General features: G+C 46.0%; 1 protein-coding gene across 2 annotated transcripts; it reads right to left on the bottom strand.

The window, feature by feature from the left end:
- Positions 1-5284: 5284 nt before the first annotated feature.
- Positions 5285-18423, bottom strand: SMARCD1 (SWI/SNF related BAF chromatin remodeling complex subunit D1). 2 transcript variants are annotated; one of them, XM_072990893.2, is made up of 13 exons: positions 18216-18423; positions 16872-17059; positions 16633-16675; positions 16421-16543; positions 13466-13588; positions 12499-12615; positions 12180-12281; positions 11740-11901; positions 11551-11648; positions 10621-10756; positions 7986-8108; positions 7528-7629; positions 5285-6958 (listed from the first exon to the last, which is right to left on the bottom strand). In XM_072990893.2, exons 1-13 carry the CDS (start codon positions 18387-18389, stop codon positions 6905-6907), a joined length of 1545 nt encoding a protein of 514 aa, XP_072846994.1. In that variant the 5' UTR covers positions 18390-18423; the 3' UTR covers positions 5285-6904. The 2 variants fall into 2 exon arrangements, with proteins under 2 accessions (XP_072846994.1, XP_020640010.1); XM_020784351.3 differs by lacking the exon at positions 18216-18423 and adding an exon at positions 17947-18069.
- Positions 18424-19149: the final 726 nt, after the last annotated feature.

Below are 19149 nucleotides of genomic sequence, written 5' to 3'. Positions count from 1 at the left end.
AAACCTTCCAGTCCATGGACGCTGGAGGAAAAGTAGCAAGCGGGCACCTAACAAGATGTCTTCTGCAAAAAAGAAAAAGAAAAAAAGAAAACAGTGACTTTCCTGGAGTTTTCGAGAGTTTTATTTGCTTACCATGCACACATTTAAATTAAAAGAGAGAGAAGTGTTAAAAGCACAAAACTCTTGTTCTCCTGGAGATAAAGGTCAGCCCTAGAGTAGAGGCTGGACTGGGTGGAAACAAGCTTGCAGTTTGCTTGGAAATTCTCTTGAGAGCAATGGCAAAGCTGGATTCTTCTTCTGGACTTCTGTTTTATTTTGCTGTCTAGCTGCTGGCTTTTCTCCCTCCATGACTGTGGAGGAAAGTCATAGTAGTAGGCAACGGGGGTCCAGATTGACTCTCATCAAGGAATTTGTCTGCATCCAGACACATTTAGGTTCAGTACGGGGCATCACCTTCCTCTCATTTCCAAGGGAACGTGTCTCATTGTGACCAAGCAAGCGACTTGGTGCCTTAGCATGCCCATTTCAGTCTGCAGTCTGAACTATCCCATCCCTCTGTGTATCTGTTCCAGAATGAGGGCAAGTTAGATGGGGGATGAGTGCAAGATGTTTTATCGCCCTCCTGCCTACAAACAGCTTGCCCTTCAAAACTCTACTAGAGATCCACCCTTCACATCGGCTGCCTCTGTCCAATCTGGAGAGCCGGTCCTGAAGCGTTGGTCTTGTAACTAAGACTGAAGTCTTGCGTGCCATGACCTGGAAACAAACCTCTCTGTCTTAAACCTGCTCTTGGATACAAAAGTGGGCCACGATCAAGGATTGAAATGGTCCTATTTGCTTGATTTGTGTGCTGCAGTCATTTGATTATTTCCCCAGAATTAAGTAATCCCCAGTTACTCCCTTTGCCTCACTGTATGAGGATTTTAGCACAGTGTGCTCACTTGGGTCCCTTTACTCCTAATAATCCTCCTTGCAGATCCTTTGTCTATTCCAAAACTGCCTTCCTTTAAGGTCTATATAAAGCTTTTCAGGGGCACTGAAGGTGCTGCTGGAGTTATCCCCAGTGCAGCCTCCCTCCCTCCGGCTCAAATAGCAAAGTTCAAACTAGAAGAGCAGAAGGAGCAAAGGGCTTCCCTTGATATCTGCCTGATAGCAAGTCAGTAGGGCACAGGGCATGGCGGCCTGCCCACCGAGCCCATGGTGCTCTTGATAGGCACTGCATTTTTCTTAGGATTGTATCATCCAGAGTACTGTACGGAGGTTGAGTTCCTCCCTCTGGAGAGAAATCTCAGACAAAACAACTAGAATATCCCCAAAGTAAGATTTTTGCACTTTCAAAGTTACTACATATGTAGATAGCCCAAATTAGGCAAGTCACACCTTCCCCGAGATGCTGGGAAAGGAAGATGCAGATTCGTGATGTGGACTTATTTGACATTACAGTACATGTCCTGTGGTACCCGTGCGACTGAAAAAGACCAGGAGACAGAGGCTGAAAATGTTAATGTTTTGGATAACAAGTCCCAGAATCCACCAACCCGGAATCAACCCCACCCTGACTGGAACCACAAAAAGCAACGTTTTTTCCAAGCTTTTCCGGTCATTCAAACTCCAAGCCGGTGGGAATGTTGGAGCAACCTCTGCCCTCGTGATATTTGGCTAGAATGCATCACCAATCAACATTTTAACCCAAAGGTTTAGTCTGAGCTTTGGTGATGCTAACCCAGGAGCCAATGCTCAGGACTACTGGAAGTGTGCCTTGCCCAGTTTATTCACAATTCAGACAATTCTTGTAGGAAGGTCAGTAACACCAACCCTTCAGAGAAACCATCCGGGTATAGAGTTGGGAGACATGGCCCTCTTGCACTAGATCATATGTTGGTGAAATGCTATGCCTCAGTTTGACAAGAAGTAACGGAGGTGGGGAATAAGAAGATACAGCCCAGGTCGGCATGCGGCCCAAAAAGTAACTAGCAAATGTTGGCCGAGGGATTAATACCTGGACTAGCAGGTGATTTAGACTTAGAGAATTGTATCAAAGCATTCCGCATTACTTCCATTGTGCAGGTGAGGAAAAGTTGCCAGTGTGTCCTGTTGAACTCCACCACCAAACGATTTTGGGATTTGGATCCAAGCCCCAAACCCATGATTTTATAGAGACTTGCCAATGGAAAAATGTCACACCATGCTGTGTTGGGGGTTCTTTCTAAGCTAGTCTGTACCTTAAATAATGTTAAGTGGACAAATGCTACAAACACCCAATGGAAGTCCAGCTTTAGTCAAGATGAGCATTGTGAGGGACTGAATGCTAGACTGGACACTGAGAGAAACTGCCAGTGTGATCTTGAGATGGCCACTCCTCTCTAAGTGACCCTCTTCACAGGGATGTTGAAGATACAATTAGGAAGATCCAGTAATGCCACTTTGAACTAAAAGTATAAACTCTAGATATAAACATGACTAATAAAGATGCAAATCTATCAGCTTTATGCATATACACACTTCTTTGGGTATCTGAGAGGGGCCTGCTCCTGTGTAGCCAAATCTAGCACTCTCAGCAATCTGCATTGCAGAATGGAAAGCATTGTCCAGTTTCCAGAGCAGGGATGGGATCATGTGGTCCTCCAGATGTTTGTTGGATTGCAAGTCCCATAGCCAATGACTGAGGGGGGTTCCCAAGAGTTGTCCCCAACACCATCAGATAGGCTGTAGCTCCCGACCCCTTGTTTTAAAGGAATGGCTCCCAATCTTGGGACCTCAAATATTCTTGAAGCAAAGCTCCCAGAAGCCTCCACCACTAGCTGTGCTGGCCAGAATTTCTGGGAGTTGGAGTCCAAGGACATCTGGGGACCCAAAGTTGGGAACCACTGCTTTAGAGAGAGAAGAGAATATGAGTGACAGGAGTGAGATAAGTACCCAGTGCTTAGAAAAAGTCTCTCCCTGGCACCTGAAAATGATTCTGGCTGTTTAGTTAAGGAAAAATACAGGTCAGAAGAATATGTTGTAAAGGGATCTCCTGGGAGACAGAAAACCACATACATGACAAAGAGATACCAGCAACATCAAACAAAAGTCGACCCACATTTCATAAACGTCCCAGCTTTTTGTTAAAGGTTATCTGTTATTTGATTTGGCATCGAGGATCATTGTTTCTTTTTCCAGGACTGGCTCCAGTCCCTCAGTCTGCGAGTTTGTCAAAGTAATCTCTTCCTTGAGTGAACCTACATCCTGTGACTCTTTTGAGTATATAAAAAAAGAGGGGTAAGGGCCGTGTGCCGTGTATTCTGTTTCTTTGAAGAAGGTTGAAATATAGAGTCATATAATGAGCACTTATGATATAGCCCGGCACTTGGGAGTTCTGATCCATCGGGGGGGGGGGGGGCTCCATGTGCAACATCATATGATTGTTTTTGAATAAACAGGACACAGCCAGAGAAGCCTTCCAAAAGCTGTGCACGTGTCACCAGAACAGCCAAGACATACCGACAGGACTTTTCTATTCAGATAACACACTTGTAAATGTGCAGCTGTTTCCACCGGCACTATGTCTGAAATCCATTACTGCAGGCGTGGTGCCACCTGTTCACTCCCCTCCCCTCCAGGCCATGTGCTTGTGGCACACCTGGGCAGGGTCTGCAGCAGGAGAATGGATCCTGCCACTTCATGATACAAGGTAGGGGGTAAAACTTTAGAACAGTTTTCCACTGCAAAATAAGTTTCCTGCAAACAGAAAAGTAGCTTTTTGAGGGGGGGGGGGAATTTACTGTCCCTTTTGCTTGCGGCAGTCACTTTCTACTTAAAAGGAATTTTGAGCAGAAGGGAGCATTCAAAAACATCATCTTCCCTGCTGCTGGCTGAAGTGATGTGTTTCATCATATGCCTCAGTGTTGCAAAGGTGGACTAGGTGTCTAGATGCTGGATTATTTGCTCCAGAAGCTATACAACCCGCAGGGCTCTCAAACTGGTCTCCTATGTGCATTTATTCTATGTTCAACAGACCTTACCCCCCCTCCCCAGTAAACATGCACAGAATTAGAGCATATGTGACCCTGCTCCTCTACCCCCTTTTCCTTTGTTGCCTCTTTGTGCCCAGAACTTTCTTCCTGCTCTGAATCTCTCAGGAGGCCGCTTTCCCCTGAAGCACCCAGCACAATCCAGAGGTTTTCATCACCTACTGAAAGGTCTAATAAGCCAGAACACAACAATCTGATTAGAGAGGGAGAACAGGAACAAAGCAAGGAAATATACATACGTCTTCTCAGACACAAGAGCTCCTGACAACACATTTTCAGGCCAATGCTGCTCCAAATGAAATTTAAAACGAACAACTGATCAATCAATCAATCTTAGAACTGCAGAGCTGTAAGGGACCCAATGGAACACTGAGCCCAGCAATTGCAACCTACTGTACATAATAGCACTGCTTCACACTGACTTTGGTATACTTCAGATGTTTAGCTCAAGATTACTTTCTGAATCTGGAAAAAAAACCCACTATTTTTTTCTGCCCTTTCTCTGAAGAATTACAGTAAAATTATACTGGGTCTACTCATTGAACATGGCATCCCATTGATCCAACTATGTAAGCTTCCTGAGAGAAGGATCTGTCTTTTTTACTTCTCTAAGAGCCATGCCCTTAATGGTATGAGATGTCATAATAGAAATATTACTATGACTTAAAACAGTAAACATTGGCAGCCCAAAGAGCAGCCCATAAGTCTCTGATGTGCTGAATATAATGGAAAGCTTTTAATGAAATTCAGCTTTTAAAAGGCAAAGCACTTTAACAAGGGAGAAATTCTAACCATGCATTGTCAAGTGGAAAGGCACCACCTGGCTTCTGCACTAAGGCTAGAACCTGTGACCTGCAACCACCCCCAAGTCGACCGGAAGCCCCCTCCCAGTTTCCCCTTGCTAGCAGCCACGTGAAAACCACGATCTTTGCCGAAACTCCTGGGGAAAGGGCAGCAGAAATATGTCTTGCAGCCATGCCATGATTCTGATCCAGGCTTGGCTGTTCCTCTGGCCTCCCTCAGAGTTTTCCTGGACTGCCAGGGCGCTTATTTTTCTCTAAGGCAGCCAACTCGAAAAGGGTGTTCCCTCATCTGAGCAGAGGTGAATGTCAGGCAGGCATAGGAAGTTTTATTTATCTGTTTTTAAAAATCAGATTTTTTTTGTGTGTGTGTGTGTCTGATACAGAGATGGGTATAGAGATTCTACCTTCCTGTTTGGCAAAAAATATAAAGAGAAGTCAGCAAGGCAGCACAAAGACCGTGGGCGGCCCTTTCACTTAAGAGGCAGCTTTTATTAAACAAGGTGACATCTAAAAGGATACAGTACAAAATAAATTTGGTCCGAGGAGATAGCCAGGGGAGAGAAAGAACCACAAATACAAAGCATAAGAAAAGGGTGCAGTTAGAAACAGCTACGCTTTGCCAAGCCAGTCGGTCTCTGAGCGTCCTTCGTCGATACTTGCCCTGAGAGCCTGTGGCAGCTACGAAAGGCGCCGGGGCTCTATTCTCCGGTACCATAAAGCAAAGGGTTGGCGCGCGGGGGGGGGGGGGGCGCAAAAGGGCAGGTGGCCTTTCCTGAAGCAAAGACAAGACAAAAAGGGGAAACTCCCTCTTGCGCTCGAGACAAAAAAGGGGAAAGGACCAGCTGGACTCCTGAATTCATTGTGATTCCTAGCTTCACTCCACAAGCGAAAGAGGGGTGAAAAAAAAGGGGGGGTCTTGTTAGTCACTTGATTTTTCTAGCTAGTGTCAGACTACGAGCAGCTGGGCACAGTCCAGCTGTGTTACAGTCTCCACAGAGCTCCCTCCTCTGCTAACCACCCTATTTACCCAGCCCTTGCCACAATCAGCTGGGGCCCAGGAGCAAGCAAGACAGGGGGCAGGTGGGGGGGGGCTTGGGCAGCAAAATTCATTCCTGCTGGCTAGCCTTTCCGACAGAAGTTCCCAGGTTAAGACTGCTCACCCGCAGATCTCTGTTCCCCCCATGACCACTTGCCCTTCCTTCTTGCTCCGTCTTTGCCACCTGGAGCTGGAAGGCATCCTTCTGCCAACATTTGCAGATCCAGAGAATTCAGGAGGTGGGCGAAGGAGAGTGGAGGGTTTGGGATGAAGATGCAAGGCCCCACCCTTCACTATAGACACAGATCTGGAATTGCCACCGGGGTTCAACTGGGGGAGGCCCAATACTTTACCTAGCAGCTCCACCAGTCATCCCATTGACTTTTTTCTTAACAAGACACTAAAATAAAAGACAGGCATGACTGCCTTGACCCTGCAGTCAGCACGCCAACTTTGCCATATGGCAGCTCCCAGTGAGACAAAGTCACAGAGAGAAAGACAGAGAGAGAGAGGGAGGGAGAGGTCTTCTTCTCTCCTGGTGAATAAGTCTGCATAATAACCCTAGCCCCTTTAAAGGTCAGAAGGTATAGGAGGCTTGCCCTTCTCCTCACACCCTGCAGGAACCTAACAGGCTGAAGTTAGTGCCCCCCAGGCAAGATCCAGAGCTGATGTGCAGAAGAGCTGTCCAGCCCACAGCTTAGCAGGCAGAATCCTGTGGACTGGCAAGGGTCCTGAGCTTGTAAGGCTCTGAACTGAAGCTGTCCCAGAGACAGAAGAGCTTCAGCTAGAGCCAGGACGGGAGAGCCTTTGGGGACTGGGGGCTCGAAAAGGCAACCATCAAGCAAGGCAGGCCAGATGGAAATGTGAGAATTTTGGTCTGGCAGCCAACTTCATCCTCCAAGGAGGGGACTGGAGCAGCAGAAAGAGAGGAAGGTGGGGCAGGGGAAAAGGGTAGGTTCGGTGCTGGAGTGGGACTTGTACAGGCCTGAGCAGTGAATCCCTGCAGTGTTTGGTAGCTGTAAGGTCTGGCGGCTAGGGAGAGGCCGGGCTGCCTATGTGTTGCGGATTCCCAGGGCCTGTTCTAACTCTTGCCGTCTCTGCTGAACCTGTGGGAGAGACCAGAAGGGCAGCATTAGTGCAAGGGTCGCCAGAAAAGCCTTGAACGAAAGCCCCCGATACTTCCAGAAAGGAGTTGCAAAGCGTGGATGTAAGCAACTTGGACAGGACAAGTCCGCAGGCTGCGGTCCTAGCAGAGCACCCTCCATGGAAGAGGAGCTATTTTACACACTCCTCATGGGATAAGCCATCTAGCAGCCTCTGTAAGTGCCGGACTAGCACTTCCATCATGGCAGCTGCCCTCCAATACACTTAGAGGGCACCAGGTTAGAAACACCCCCACAGAAGTATAGGACAATTTCAAATATTCAGCATGCGCAACTTTTAACATCTCTGTGGTTTTGGTGAAGAAACACTCCCTCTGTGGAACGGCTTTAGCTCTGAATGCTCCAGGACCAAACATAAAATGGGAGAAGTCTGGAAAAGCCTCCCCTAGTTAATGGGCTAGGGGCAACAGGAGAGCTGCTGGGGCAACTGAGCAAGCCGGACCGAAGTGTGCTAACTGAGCACTGTGTAGAAATGATGGCATGTCTGCCTCCCTTGGGATGGGAGAGCTTACCTTGGAGTAGAAGTATCTGCACACAGCCTCCTGAGCCCATGGCTGGAAGTAAAATTCAGCTCTGCGCTCCTCCTCCGGGTTCCCAACCACATCGGTCATGGCCTGAAGGTTATAGAAAGAAGCCCCCAGTTACTCATCTCTTCCTCCCTGAGCAAAGGCCGAGGCCCTGCCTGGATGTATCAACAGTCTATTTCTAAATCTCTGTCTTCCCTAACCAGGTTCCCTCTAGTTGGTTTGGGCTACAACACCCACCCACTACTGCCAGGAAAAGCTGTGGTCAGGGATGATGGGAATTAAAGAGTCTAAAATGTGCTTGGGGGGGGGAGGCAAAGGACCAGGAAGACTACTGTAATGGAGAACGGTCTCTCAACAGAAGCTGCATACTCCCCCCCCCCCCACTTGGCCCTTCCCAAACAAAAGATAACCTGTCTTCTGGGTTCCCCTCACAGATTTCTCACCTTCAGGTCCCGACACTGGGACTGCAGCCAGTCATTGATGAAACCTTGGGGGTCTCTGGCAAAGCTCAGCATGAATTCTCGCTGGGTCTTCAGCTGGTTAATGGTTTCTATGGTCTCATGGATCTGAGATGGGGAAAATGGCACAAAGAAACATTGAGGGAAAGGATGGGAACAGCCTGCTGCTGAGAGCAAGATTCAACAGTGCACCCACACGGCAGACTGAGTAAGACCTCTCACTCAGAACACCTCTTGGGGGCCAGCTGATGACGTTTCCTTTCTGCTACTTAAACGTTAAGAAACCACAAAAAGTAGAGAAGTATTAACTTTTGTGCTAAAGTCATATTATACTTCCTTCCTAGCCATTGTCTCCTGCTCTTCAGTTACTGCAAGCTTCTTGCTTCAAGCCCATTCTCTCCATGTATCCATGGAGCCCCAACAGTTTAATCGATGTAGAGTAAAACAACTCTTAGATCACGTTTGGGCTCCTCTCTCTCTTAAGGGACTGAATTTACTCAGTAGCACATATGGGTCCAATTGCAGAAAGCAGTACCAATTAAGTGAGAAAGTGGGGCAAAAAAAATCAGACTGCAGTTTTGAGCACAGAAAAGTTTGAAATAGTTTGTGCACTATCCCCCCCCCAAAAAAAACAGCAAAGGGAGTTAAATTACACTAAAATGCACATGTTCCCATGCGCAATGGGCTTGCCTTGAGTAAGACAGGATATGCAAGAAAAACTGACAGCCTGGAACAAAACTTAACCGGGGGGGGGGGGAAGGAAAGCAACAGGGCTGGAATATTTTATGACTAACAACAAAATGTACCAAACATCCTGGTGAAAGACCCACTCCTGCTCTAGATAATGTGGGGGATCCTTTAGCAGTTGCCACAGAACCAGAATGCCAGTAACCAGGAATCTGTTTTGTTTCAACTTTAGATGACTGACTGGGCAACCTTCCCAGGAGCTCTGAAAGGCTGCTTGCATGGCCGCAAGGAGGGAAATCCAGGTTAACCCCAGCGTTGCTACAGACATCCTAAAGGACAGAGGGAGAAGGACCTCTCTTCAGTAGAACTTGTTCTTGAACCCTCTTGCAGTTATCAAGGTCCTTGTGCTTAATTGTCACATGTTTCTTAAGCCATGAATTGTTTCTTGGTACATCAGAACTGTTTTGTTGCTGTTGATACAATGGGCTTATTTTATAGAGATACAATAAGCACATGTCAGGGAAGGAATTTGGGATTTTTGGGGGCTTCTTTTTGGACTGGAATGCCAGAACATAACATTAACATGATGCAGCTCGTGTCTACAAACATGATACAACACTTTCAGAAATAAAGGGAATAGAAAGCAGCAGACACTTGAAAACTAACAGCTAAATCCAATGGTTAGTCCCAACTGGGGAAAAATAATAGTCATTGTGTTCACTGGATCATTTCTACGGATCTAATCTAATTGAGACTACAGCTAGATTTAGTCCAAAGGATGTGTTATGCACGTCTGAGTGCATCAGTGTAGGGTTTGATTTTAAGTGCCTCCACATTAGAAGAGCATAGCTACAAAAAAACCAGAACCACCAATTCCGAGCACTCTCTGAATCACTAAACTTTAAAACAAACGTCTTCTTCCCCTTTTGTTTGCCGATGACCAAACTCCTATTACTTATACATGCCAATGTTAAGCCACACAGTGTAAACTGCTGTGGCAAGCTATCATTAGTTAAGAAGTTGAGGCTTGCATTTCCCATTGCATACATGGTCCATAATGAGAAATATAAGTGCTGACTTCTTATTTAGCAACAATTTGCAGCAGTGATATACACTAGGGATGCAACATTTGTAGTTTAAGGATTCCCCCTCCCATAAGTCAGCAAGAACCTCCAGGCTGAATTATGGGAGTGCAAGCCCTGACGTTGGCAGGAGACAAAGCTGCCCTCTCACCTCTCTGCAGTTCTTTTGCTGCTCTCCTGAGCAAGAAGAAAAGCCCCCTGCTGCAGTGCAGAAATCACAGAGGTGCCCTGCAACCTACCAAGCCACAGGGGAGGGCAAGTTCCAACAAAGGCTGCCTCTGCACACTCTACACAGAGGCAGCCTCCATCCGAACTCGCCCTCCCATGAATCTCTGCGAGCCACAGGGGATCGTGTGACTCCTACATGGTGTGTGTGTGTGTGTGTCTTCTGGCTCAACAGAGAAGCTGAACGGGGGGAGGGGGAGAGATGGATGAGAGATGACCGAGTGGGGCTCTATCGCCTGCCAGTTGGAGGGCTTTCATTCCCCTAATTTGGCCGATTGGAAGTCCTTAAAATATGAAAGTTGCGCCCCTAATGCATACTGTTTCTATGCTAGCATGCATAAGTAATAGGATTCCGGCCACTCTTTCATCTAGGCATACAACGCTTGCTATAGTAATATTAACGGACTGCCGTGCTTGTTAGACGAGCTTGTTAGCAATTTGTCTCCCGCACTACAGTGCCACAACAGCTTCAAAAGCTTGGTGCTAGAAACCCGGTAGGGAGGAGGGGAAGGTATTACTTCTCAAACATCTCACATACATACAGCACTCAGAATGCTTTTTTTTTTTTTGGCCATTCAGTACCAGGAGAGGTCCTAGTTCAAAGGACCACTTCCAGCAGCTCACACCTTATTATCTAGGGCAGCTATCTCCTGCTGACTGGCTGTGGAGAGCAAGAAGGAATTCATTTGCGTTTTCAGAGTATCATCCACTTCCACATCAATGTCATAGCAGGCAGTTTTCTTCTGGTCATTTGGATCAACACTGGAAAAAGAAGACAAGGAGACATAATGCCAGAGTACAGACTCAGTTCAGCCTGGCTAAGTCTATCCAACTGGCTCAGAGGCCTGTTTTAATTCCTTTCTTTCCCTGAAAGTGCTCCAGAATATTTTCCTCTCCCAGATAAAGCAGTACAGTGGCACCTCGCTTGACAAGGATCTGTTCCAGCAAAATCACTGTAGAACGAAATAGTCGTGAAGCAAAAGTAAAAAACCCATTGAAATGCATTGAAAATCAGTTCAATGCATTCCAATGGGCGAAATATCTCAGCGTCCAGCGAAGATCCTCCATAGGGCGGCCATTTTCCAGTGTCTGTATAGCGAGGAATCCGTCCTAAAACACAGTGGGAAGCCATTTTGCACAGCAGGGAGCCATTTTGAAAACCCAACGATCAGCCGTTTTGATCGTCATTAAGTGAAAAATCAGTTCCTGAAGCAGGGAACCAATCGTCGTTAAACAAAAAAACCCCATATAAACATCGTTTTGCGATCGCTATAGGGATCGCAAAATACTCATTGTTAAGCGATTTCCTTGTCTAACGAGGTAACTGTCAAGCGGGGCACCACTGTAGTCTGCTTCAATCTCAATGTTATAGAAAGACTATAATAAAACAGAGAATATTTCCCCATTGTAGAAATCAAAGCAAAAATTGTATCAAAAAGAGAAAATGTATCCCCATATGATCAGCCTGTACTGAATTTGCTAAGGTGCCCAGAAGATGCTCCATGAGTCTCATGGCTAACTAAGATTCTAATATCAAGTGTTCCCTTCAGTCTTACCTGATGACATGGTTGATAATGATCGGTTCGGGCGGCATAAGCAAAGCATGAAGCCGCTGGGGGATCTCTGAGAACTTCATTCGCGGAGACTCAAATATCTGCCAGTTGAAAGGGAAAGGTTAGGCAGGTCAGGAAGAGGCGGCTCTTGGCATTCGAACCCCAAGCTGCTGCTGGCACTCCCGCTCCTACCTGCTGGAGGTACTTGTCACAAATGACATACTCCCGTTCATGGGGGTCCTGCAGCTTGTGAGTCTTGATGTATTGCCACAGGGCCTGGATGATCACTGGGCGTGTCTGGGTGTGAATCCCCAAAAGTCGAGCTAAACGTGGGTCCAGTTTGAACTGTGGAGGCTGCGAAGAGACAACAAACTCTCAAAAGGAGAATAACAAAATCATTCTCCTTTCTCAAAAATAAAATAAATACAAAGGGGGCAACACTGTGATGTTCTGGGGTGGGATGGGAAGCCAAGCATTTCATTGACACTTCCTTCACACAATTATGCATTAAGACTCACAAAGGAAGAAGATTATCAATGAATATGAAAAGCAGTCAATTCCAACAGGTCTAAGGAATGGCCTAGTTACAGTTCTATGGCATCACCACCAGTGCCTCCTTCTATCTTTCCTACCTGGTAGTCCAACATCAGGAGGACAGTACAGCGCACATTCACGTCACCAGGTCTTTTCACCTGGAAACCGTCAGTCTCCTGGGTGGTAGCAGTCCTATGCCACTAAGGGAGGGAGGGAGGGGGAGACAGGTTAGGTGACTTGCATTTTTTGGAAAAAACACAAGAAAAAAAAGAGAGAGGCATCACAAGAATTGAGCCATGGGTCTTTCTGTACTTGGTCTTTATATTGTGGCTTTCTTATTCCTTGAACCCTAGAGCCTGGTTAAGAATTATTACAGGGTTTGAAAAGCTGAGTGTGAGTGTATGAGATATATCTCACCTCCACCAAATGATTGTCAGGACCGTAGAGGTCCTTGTCCAGTTCAATTACCAGAGACTTAAAGAAGGATGAAAATTTCCTCTTCTGCTTCGTGGCATCATATTTGGAGAGAGCAGACTGCAAAAAAATGGGACAGCACTTCAGATGCTATCAGCAGTGCACACACACACACACACACAGATAGATCATTCAAGTGCCAAAAACTTAAGGAGCAACAGCTCCAAGGGACAGTGATTCCTTTCACTAAAGAAGATATAAGTTGCTTTCTATAACACTAGCCTGATCACTGCCTCTCACAGAACTAAAAATCATCCCCACAGGGCATCTCCAGCATTTTATAACACCATACCCTGGCACACTTACAGTGTTGATTCTTTCAAAATTATTCAACAATGCCTTACTTACAAAGGTTAGGCCTCTCAACTTAATGTCAATTTCACCCTCAGCAGAACTTGTCTTCTGACCTGAACATCTGTGAAACTGACCCATTTGATCACTGAAACTGACAGGTTGATTCAGAGCAGAGCCTAAAGGAGCTCTCTACTAAACTCAGAGGCTGCTATAGTTTCACAGACTAGAACAAAATCTGTACCATTTCAAGCAAGAATCCTTAATTAGCAGGAGCACTAGATGATGCTGGGTGCAAGCAAAGAGCATTCTAAGGGCAGCCACAGTTAATACTTGGAATTGCTTGCTTCCAGATGGCTGCCGAGTCCCACAGCAATTCTCACAAAAAGGCTGCTTCGCTTGTGCTGATACAGCCGCTGACAGCGTTAGCATTCTCCATATTTCAGGATATAGTGGGCTGCGTATACAGTCTAGCTTAAGGAAAGAACTTGCCACTTGCAACAGTGCTCCATCTTACCTAGCTGGAATAAGGCAGGGTGTTTGTAACACAGTTGTCATACAATTATTTTGAAATGCTCTACAGGCCAGCGTGGATATGCTAACCCTACCCCTCACTCACATCTTCTAGTAGTCGTCCTTCCACCCGGAGCTCCCAGGAGGCCACAGTGCCTTCTCCATCCTCTGCATCCGACTTGGCCGGGTTGAAGGTGTTAGAGATAAAAATGCGCAGCTTCCGCTTTTGCTGAAAGGGAGTAGCATCCAGGACAGACGAGTTGGAAAATGGAAAACCAATAATCCTAATCCTTATTATTGTACCTTGAACACTAATGAGAGCAGAGTTTGTGCCTGCATCACAATCACATCTGCATTTGGTGAAGTCTCTCATAGTTTCCTAAGGACTTTCTAAGCTGTCTGTGCATTTTGAGAAGACAGCTTGCTAAATTCTGCAAACTTCTTCACATTCTGAACAAAGTCTGCCATCTTCGCCTCAGACAGCAGGTATTCAGATACATACAAGTGCATCTGAATATACTAAGAAAAATATATATCCACACAAATTTATCCTGTGTGTGGAACCTGAGCCTTATCGGCCAAAATCTTGTTTCTTAGCAAACTAAATCACGCTAGACTAGGCCTGATAAAACAATGGGAATTAGCAAGTCAACTCCTCTAAGTTCTACTGATTCAAACGAACCTACCGTAATTGTGACTTATTATGCTAAAGTAAGTCACAGCTGGAGTAGGCCCATTTGAATCAGTGGAATTTATGGAGGAGCTGACTCGCTAAATCCCATTGATTTATCAGGCTTACTCTAGTGTGATTTACTACACTAAACAACAGGATTTTGGCCATTGTTAACAATCAAAATTTGTTGTATCAGGATTAATTGTCTATGAATCAAATATTTGCACCAATAGATGTATCAGACTTACTTCCTTGTAATTCATTCCTATGTCTCTGGAAACATGGGATAAAACATCCAAGAGGGGAGACAATGGTGATAAAACCACATCATTTGCTACATTTGAAGTGAAATAGGAAGATTAAAGAACAATAAAGTAAAATGGGGCCACTTTTTCTGTGATTGTGGAGAAATTCAGTCAATGCAGCACTTGTGTGTGCGTGTAATTTATGCCCCACCAGGTATACAAAAGAAGGTCTAGCAAATGGCCAAGATAATGCTATTGAAGTAGTCCACTTCCGGTCAAAAATAGTCTAATTATCGTACAACTTTAATTTGTTCTTAATTTTACCTATATTTCACATATATTCATAATTTTAAATTGTGCAATGTTCTGATACAGATAAAGAAAGATTTGCCACATCTATGTCGTTCTTGCATCTTACAGAAAATAAAGTACTCTAGAGAAAAGTCACTAGAGAGGAAAATTTCCCTTATCATTTGGTTGCAGAAGATATTCTACAGACCAGGAAAAAGGAACGTTCTCATTCATTAGAGGCCACATTCCGTTAGGACTAAAATGTCAAGGGTTACAGGCTGATGACATGCGAGTCTGATGGTGATTCAGGCCATTCCCTTCCATCTCTCTTCCTTTTTGTCCTTGGCAGACAAAGAAATCATGCAATCCTGCCAGAAATCCAAAGCTAACTTGCAAGAAATTGGCCTGGAATGTGGATATTGGTTTACATCCTAGAGGTCTCCCTGTTGTAGGTGCAGAAGAAAATATTAGGGATAAGGGAAACTTATTGGGTTTAAAGAAAATCTGGATGCTAGAAAATGAGGGCTATATGGTTACAAAGTAAATCGAGAAAACTCAAGTTTCTTGCTAGAGAGAATTAAAAGAAAACAGGAAAAGGGGATAAAGAGAATAACCAAACATTGAGTGTCCAATTGCATCTGTGGTGTAGGAGTCAGTGCACACAGAGGAATTTGAAATGAGAAAGTAGGTCTCAGTTAATAGTTTCTTTTGACTGAGCTGCTACCAGCAGAACAAGCCACAGAAAGAATTCCATTGTCTCCCATTGGCTTTGCAAAGCTCCTCTTGTGCATAACACTTGAAAGCACATATAGGACTTTGACTTAAGGAGAAACTATTTTAGCAGACACAGTTTATATCAAAAGACCAGGGATGGTCTTTCCAACCAATATGTCAATTAGCAAGATGATCCAGGGCTACAAATAAACTTAGTGGATATCAGACAGCAGCCAAATTGTATACTGTCTTCCTTCTTATTTATCTTATATGCAGAATACATCATGTAAAAGGCAGGATTGGATGAATCCCAAACTGGAATTAAGATTGCCAGAAGAAATATCAACAACTTCAGATATGCAGATGATACCACCCTGATGGCAGAAAGTGAGGAGGAATTGAAGAACCTCTTAATGAGGGTGAAAGAGGAGAGCGCAAAAAATGGTCTGAAGCTCAACATCAAAGAAACCAAGATCATGACCACTGGACCCATCACCTCCTGGGAAATAGAAGGGGAAGATATGGAGGCAGTGACAGATTTTACTTTCTTGGGCTCCATGATCACTTCAGATGATAGCAGATGGTGATAGCAGCCACGAAATTAAAAAATGACTGCTTCTTGGGAGGAAAGCAATGACAAACCTAGCCAATGTCTTAAAAAGCAGAAAATCACCTTGACGACAAAGGTCTGCATAGTCAAAACTATGGTTTTTCTCAGTAGCGATGTATGAAAGTGCTTTTGAATTGTGGTGCTGGAGGAGACTCTTGAGAGCTCCCTGCACTGCAAAGAGAACAAACCTATCCATTCTGCAGGAAATCAACCCTGAGTGCTCAATGGAAGGACAGATCCTGAAGTTGAGGCTCCAAGACTTTGGCCACCTCATGAGACTCCCTGGAAAAGACCGTGATGTTGGGAAAGTGTGAAGGAAAGAGGAGAAGGGGACGACAGAGGATGAGATGGTTGGAAGTGTTACCGAAGCTACCAACATGAATTTGACTAAAGTCTGGGAGGCAGTGGAAGACAGGAAGGTCTGGCGTGCTCTGGTCGATGGGGTCACAAAGAGTCGGACACGACTTAATGACTAAACAACAACAAAGTCCCCCCAAAATTCCATCCCTAGTGGACACTCTCCAGTACCTTAATAGGGCGTTTCAAGGCCTCCTGGATATCCAACCGCTTCCTCATAATGGTTTGGTCCAGCTTCCTCTCAAATGCCAACAGATCCATGTATGCCTGAGATTCCGGTACCAGTTCCCGGATCTATAACAGAGCATAACCATAGTCAACCAAAGTACTCACTACTTCTACTAAAACAATGTTGACCACAGATACCTGGAGGTCTCACTCACCCGCTGAGGCAGAATCTTATCTGCCATCTTCTTTTTCTTGGCACTGTGCAAGGGCAAAAACAGGAAAAGGATTTTAAGTAAGGCTTGAACACTGACACAAACATAAGAAGGATTTTGTCAATCTAATATATTCTGGAACCATATATTCTACATGATTCATGAGATAGTGGAACATGAGCATTAGAAACAAAGAAGATTCCACTGTGATGCCACTGCAAGAGAGAAGAAGAGCTTCTTACTTGTGGTTACGATTCTGAACTGACTGCTGCTGTACTTGCTGGATCTGCTGAGGAGCTGGCCTTTTACGAGACTGATCCATTCCTGATTGAGCCATCCCAGGTCGGACTGAGGGGCTCCCGCCATACCCTGGAGGTCCCATTGCAGGTCCCTGAGGGTTCATGCGGCTGCCAGGCAGCATGCCAGGGCGCTGGGACAAAAAGCAACACACAGGAACAGGATTTCTGAAAAGCCCGAATCAAGAAATCTATCTCTTCCCTTTAGCAAGAGAAACCCAAAGCCTTCCATTTCAGTTGGGACCATTTTTATTCCTAACTGCACAGAATTTATTACAGCTAATTTTAGAAAGAAGCAGAATCAAGCGCTACAGCTTTTCTCAGTGTTTCATTACATCATGCAGAAGGAGGGCCGAACCTCTGAACACAGGAGCTCCTACAGATAAGCATTTTGCACCCAAAAATGTATCATTTCATAAAAACAATCTAGACTCTCCTCCTCCCCCCTTCAGTGACAGAAATACTCAAGCATGCAAGTTGTGTCACCAAAAGTACTGTAATCCGAGAAAAGCATTGTTATTTGATTATAAACCACAATCAAATGAAAAAGAAAAATGTTGTGTGGGCCTGCAACAAAACCCATGCACCCTTGCAGCTGACTATTGCAGCTGGATAATCTGACCTTTGCACGTCCATCCTTTCCACTGTCCCACCTCCCAATTTGCTCCAGAATCTCATATTCATAAACACAATTGCGACAAAAGTAACTATTTTAACTCTTCCCCTGCTCCTTTCGCGCCACTTGAGACTTATTTAAACACAAAACAATCCAGCCATTGTATCAAGAAACAAGGAAGAATAAGCCATAAACCAAAGGGGGGGGGGGGGAAGAAAAGGAACCAGGAATCACACAAATAATAAAATGAATGAATCATCATGAAGCCCGCATCTTCTTTCTTCTTCTTCCCCCCCAACCTTCCAGCCATCTCGCTTCCCGATCCCTCTAAATACCAACAAAACCCCAATCCTAATCCTAAAGTGCGCCCCCTGCACCTCCCGCCACCCATCTTTAAAGCCTCACCCCCATATTTCCCTTTTATTTGTCCAAAAATCTTATGGCCTGGATCCCTCCTTTGGTAGCTCTCTTCTGTCCTCCATCTTTCTGAAATGATTCTCCCATCCTCCCCTTTCTTCCCCCCCCCCCCGCTTAGCCCCGCCCACTGCAGTTTAGCCCCTCTTTCTCTCTCTCTCAATCCCCCCCCCAATATTCTGACGCTCACGCCTGGGCCCCCAAAGCCCCGCCCCCACACAGGCCCCGCCCCCCTCTCCTCAGCTGGGCCGGGTCGGTACCGGGTATGCGGCGCCGGGCAGAGGGGAGCGGTACATTCCTTGCCCCGGGGCCGGGCCCATCCGCACAGGAGGCCCCGCGGCCCCCGGCCCCAACGGTCCCGCCCCAGGGCCGGTGCTGCTGCTGCCGCCACCGCCGCTGGGAGCTACAGCCTGGAAACCCGCCCGCGCCGCCATCTTCCCTCCCTCAGCACTACAAAGCGCGTGCGGGGGGGGGAAAGGAGGAGGAGGAGGGGGGGAGGGAGGCGGATGTCTGGGGTTAGGAGGATTGAGTTGGGCTTTACCATAGAGACGGTGGCTGCGAGAGAAAGAACGCCTCCGCAGTGGTCATAGAAGGGGAGGGGCGGAACCCTAGAGCTCCGCCTGCTGTTTCAGGCGCTGTAACTACAGTTGGCGTCTGGAGCGGGAGAAAGCGCCTCTCGACGGACTGGCCCGAAAGGAAGCCTCCTTGGAGTTTTATTTCCTAGTTAACGTGGATCGGGCTGTGCGGCTTCTAGGCGGGAAAGATGATACGTTCTCGGGCGGCCCGATGTTCATTCAGTTTCCGGGGAATGCCTTTCGTCGTTCATCTACTGCAGTACTTACCTGGCAAAACACTATTAGGGGCGCTGTCAGAGAATTCTGAATTGACAGCAGCATAACAGTACCAACAGCAGAGATACCCAGTGTGGTGTAATGGATAGAGTGACGGTCTAGAATTTAGGAGGCCTGGGTTCAAATCCCCCCTCAGCCATGGAAACTCACTGGGTGTGTGTGAGGAACTGGTGAAACCATTCTTAAATACAGTATCTCACTCTTAGGGGTTGCTATGAGTTGGTTCAAACCCGATAACACAGAACAACAACAACAACAACAAACAAACCAAAGTACTACCAAAGGATAGACAAGCCTCCTGGATTGTACCAGAGCTTTCCTGCCAATTTCCCTTTGTTTTCTC

The sequence above is a fragment of the Pogona vitticeps genome, chromosome 2 (assembly GCF_051106095.1).
Source record: "Pogona vitticeps strain Pit_001003342236 chromosome 2, PviZW2.1, whole genome shotgun sequence".
Taxonomy (NCBI): domain Eukaryota; kingdom Metazoa; phylum Chordata; class Lepidosauria; order Squamata; family Agamidae; genus Pogona; species Pogona vitticeps.
This window is presented reverse-complemented; position numbering and strand designations above follow the sequence as displayed.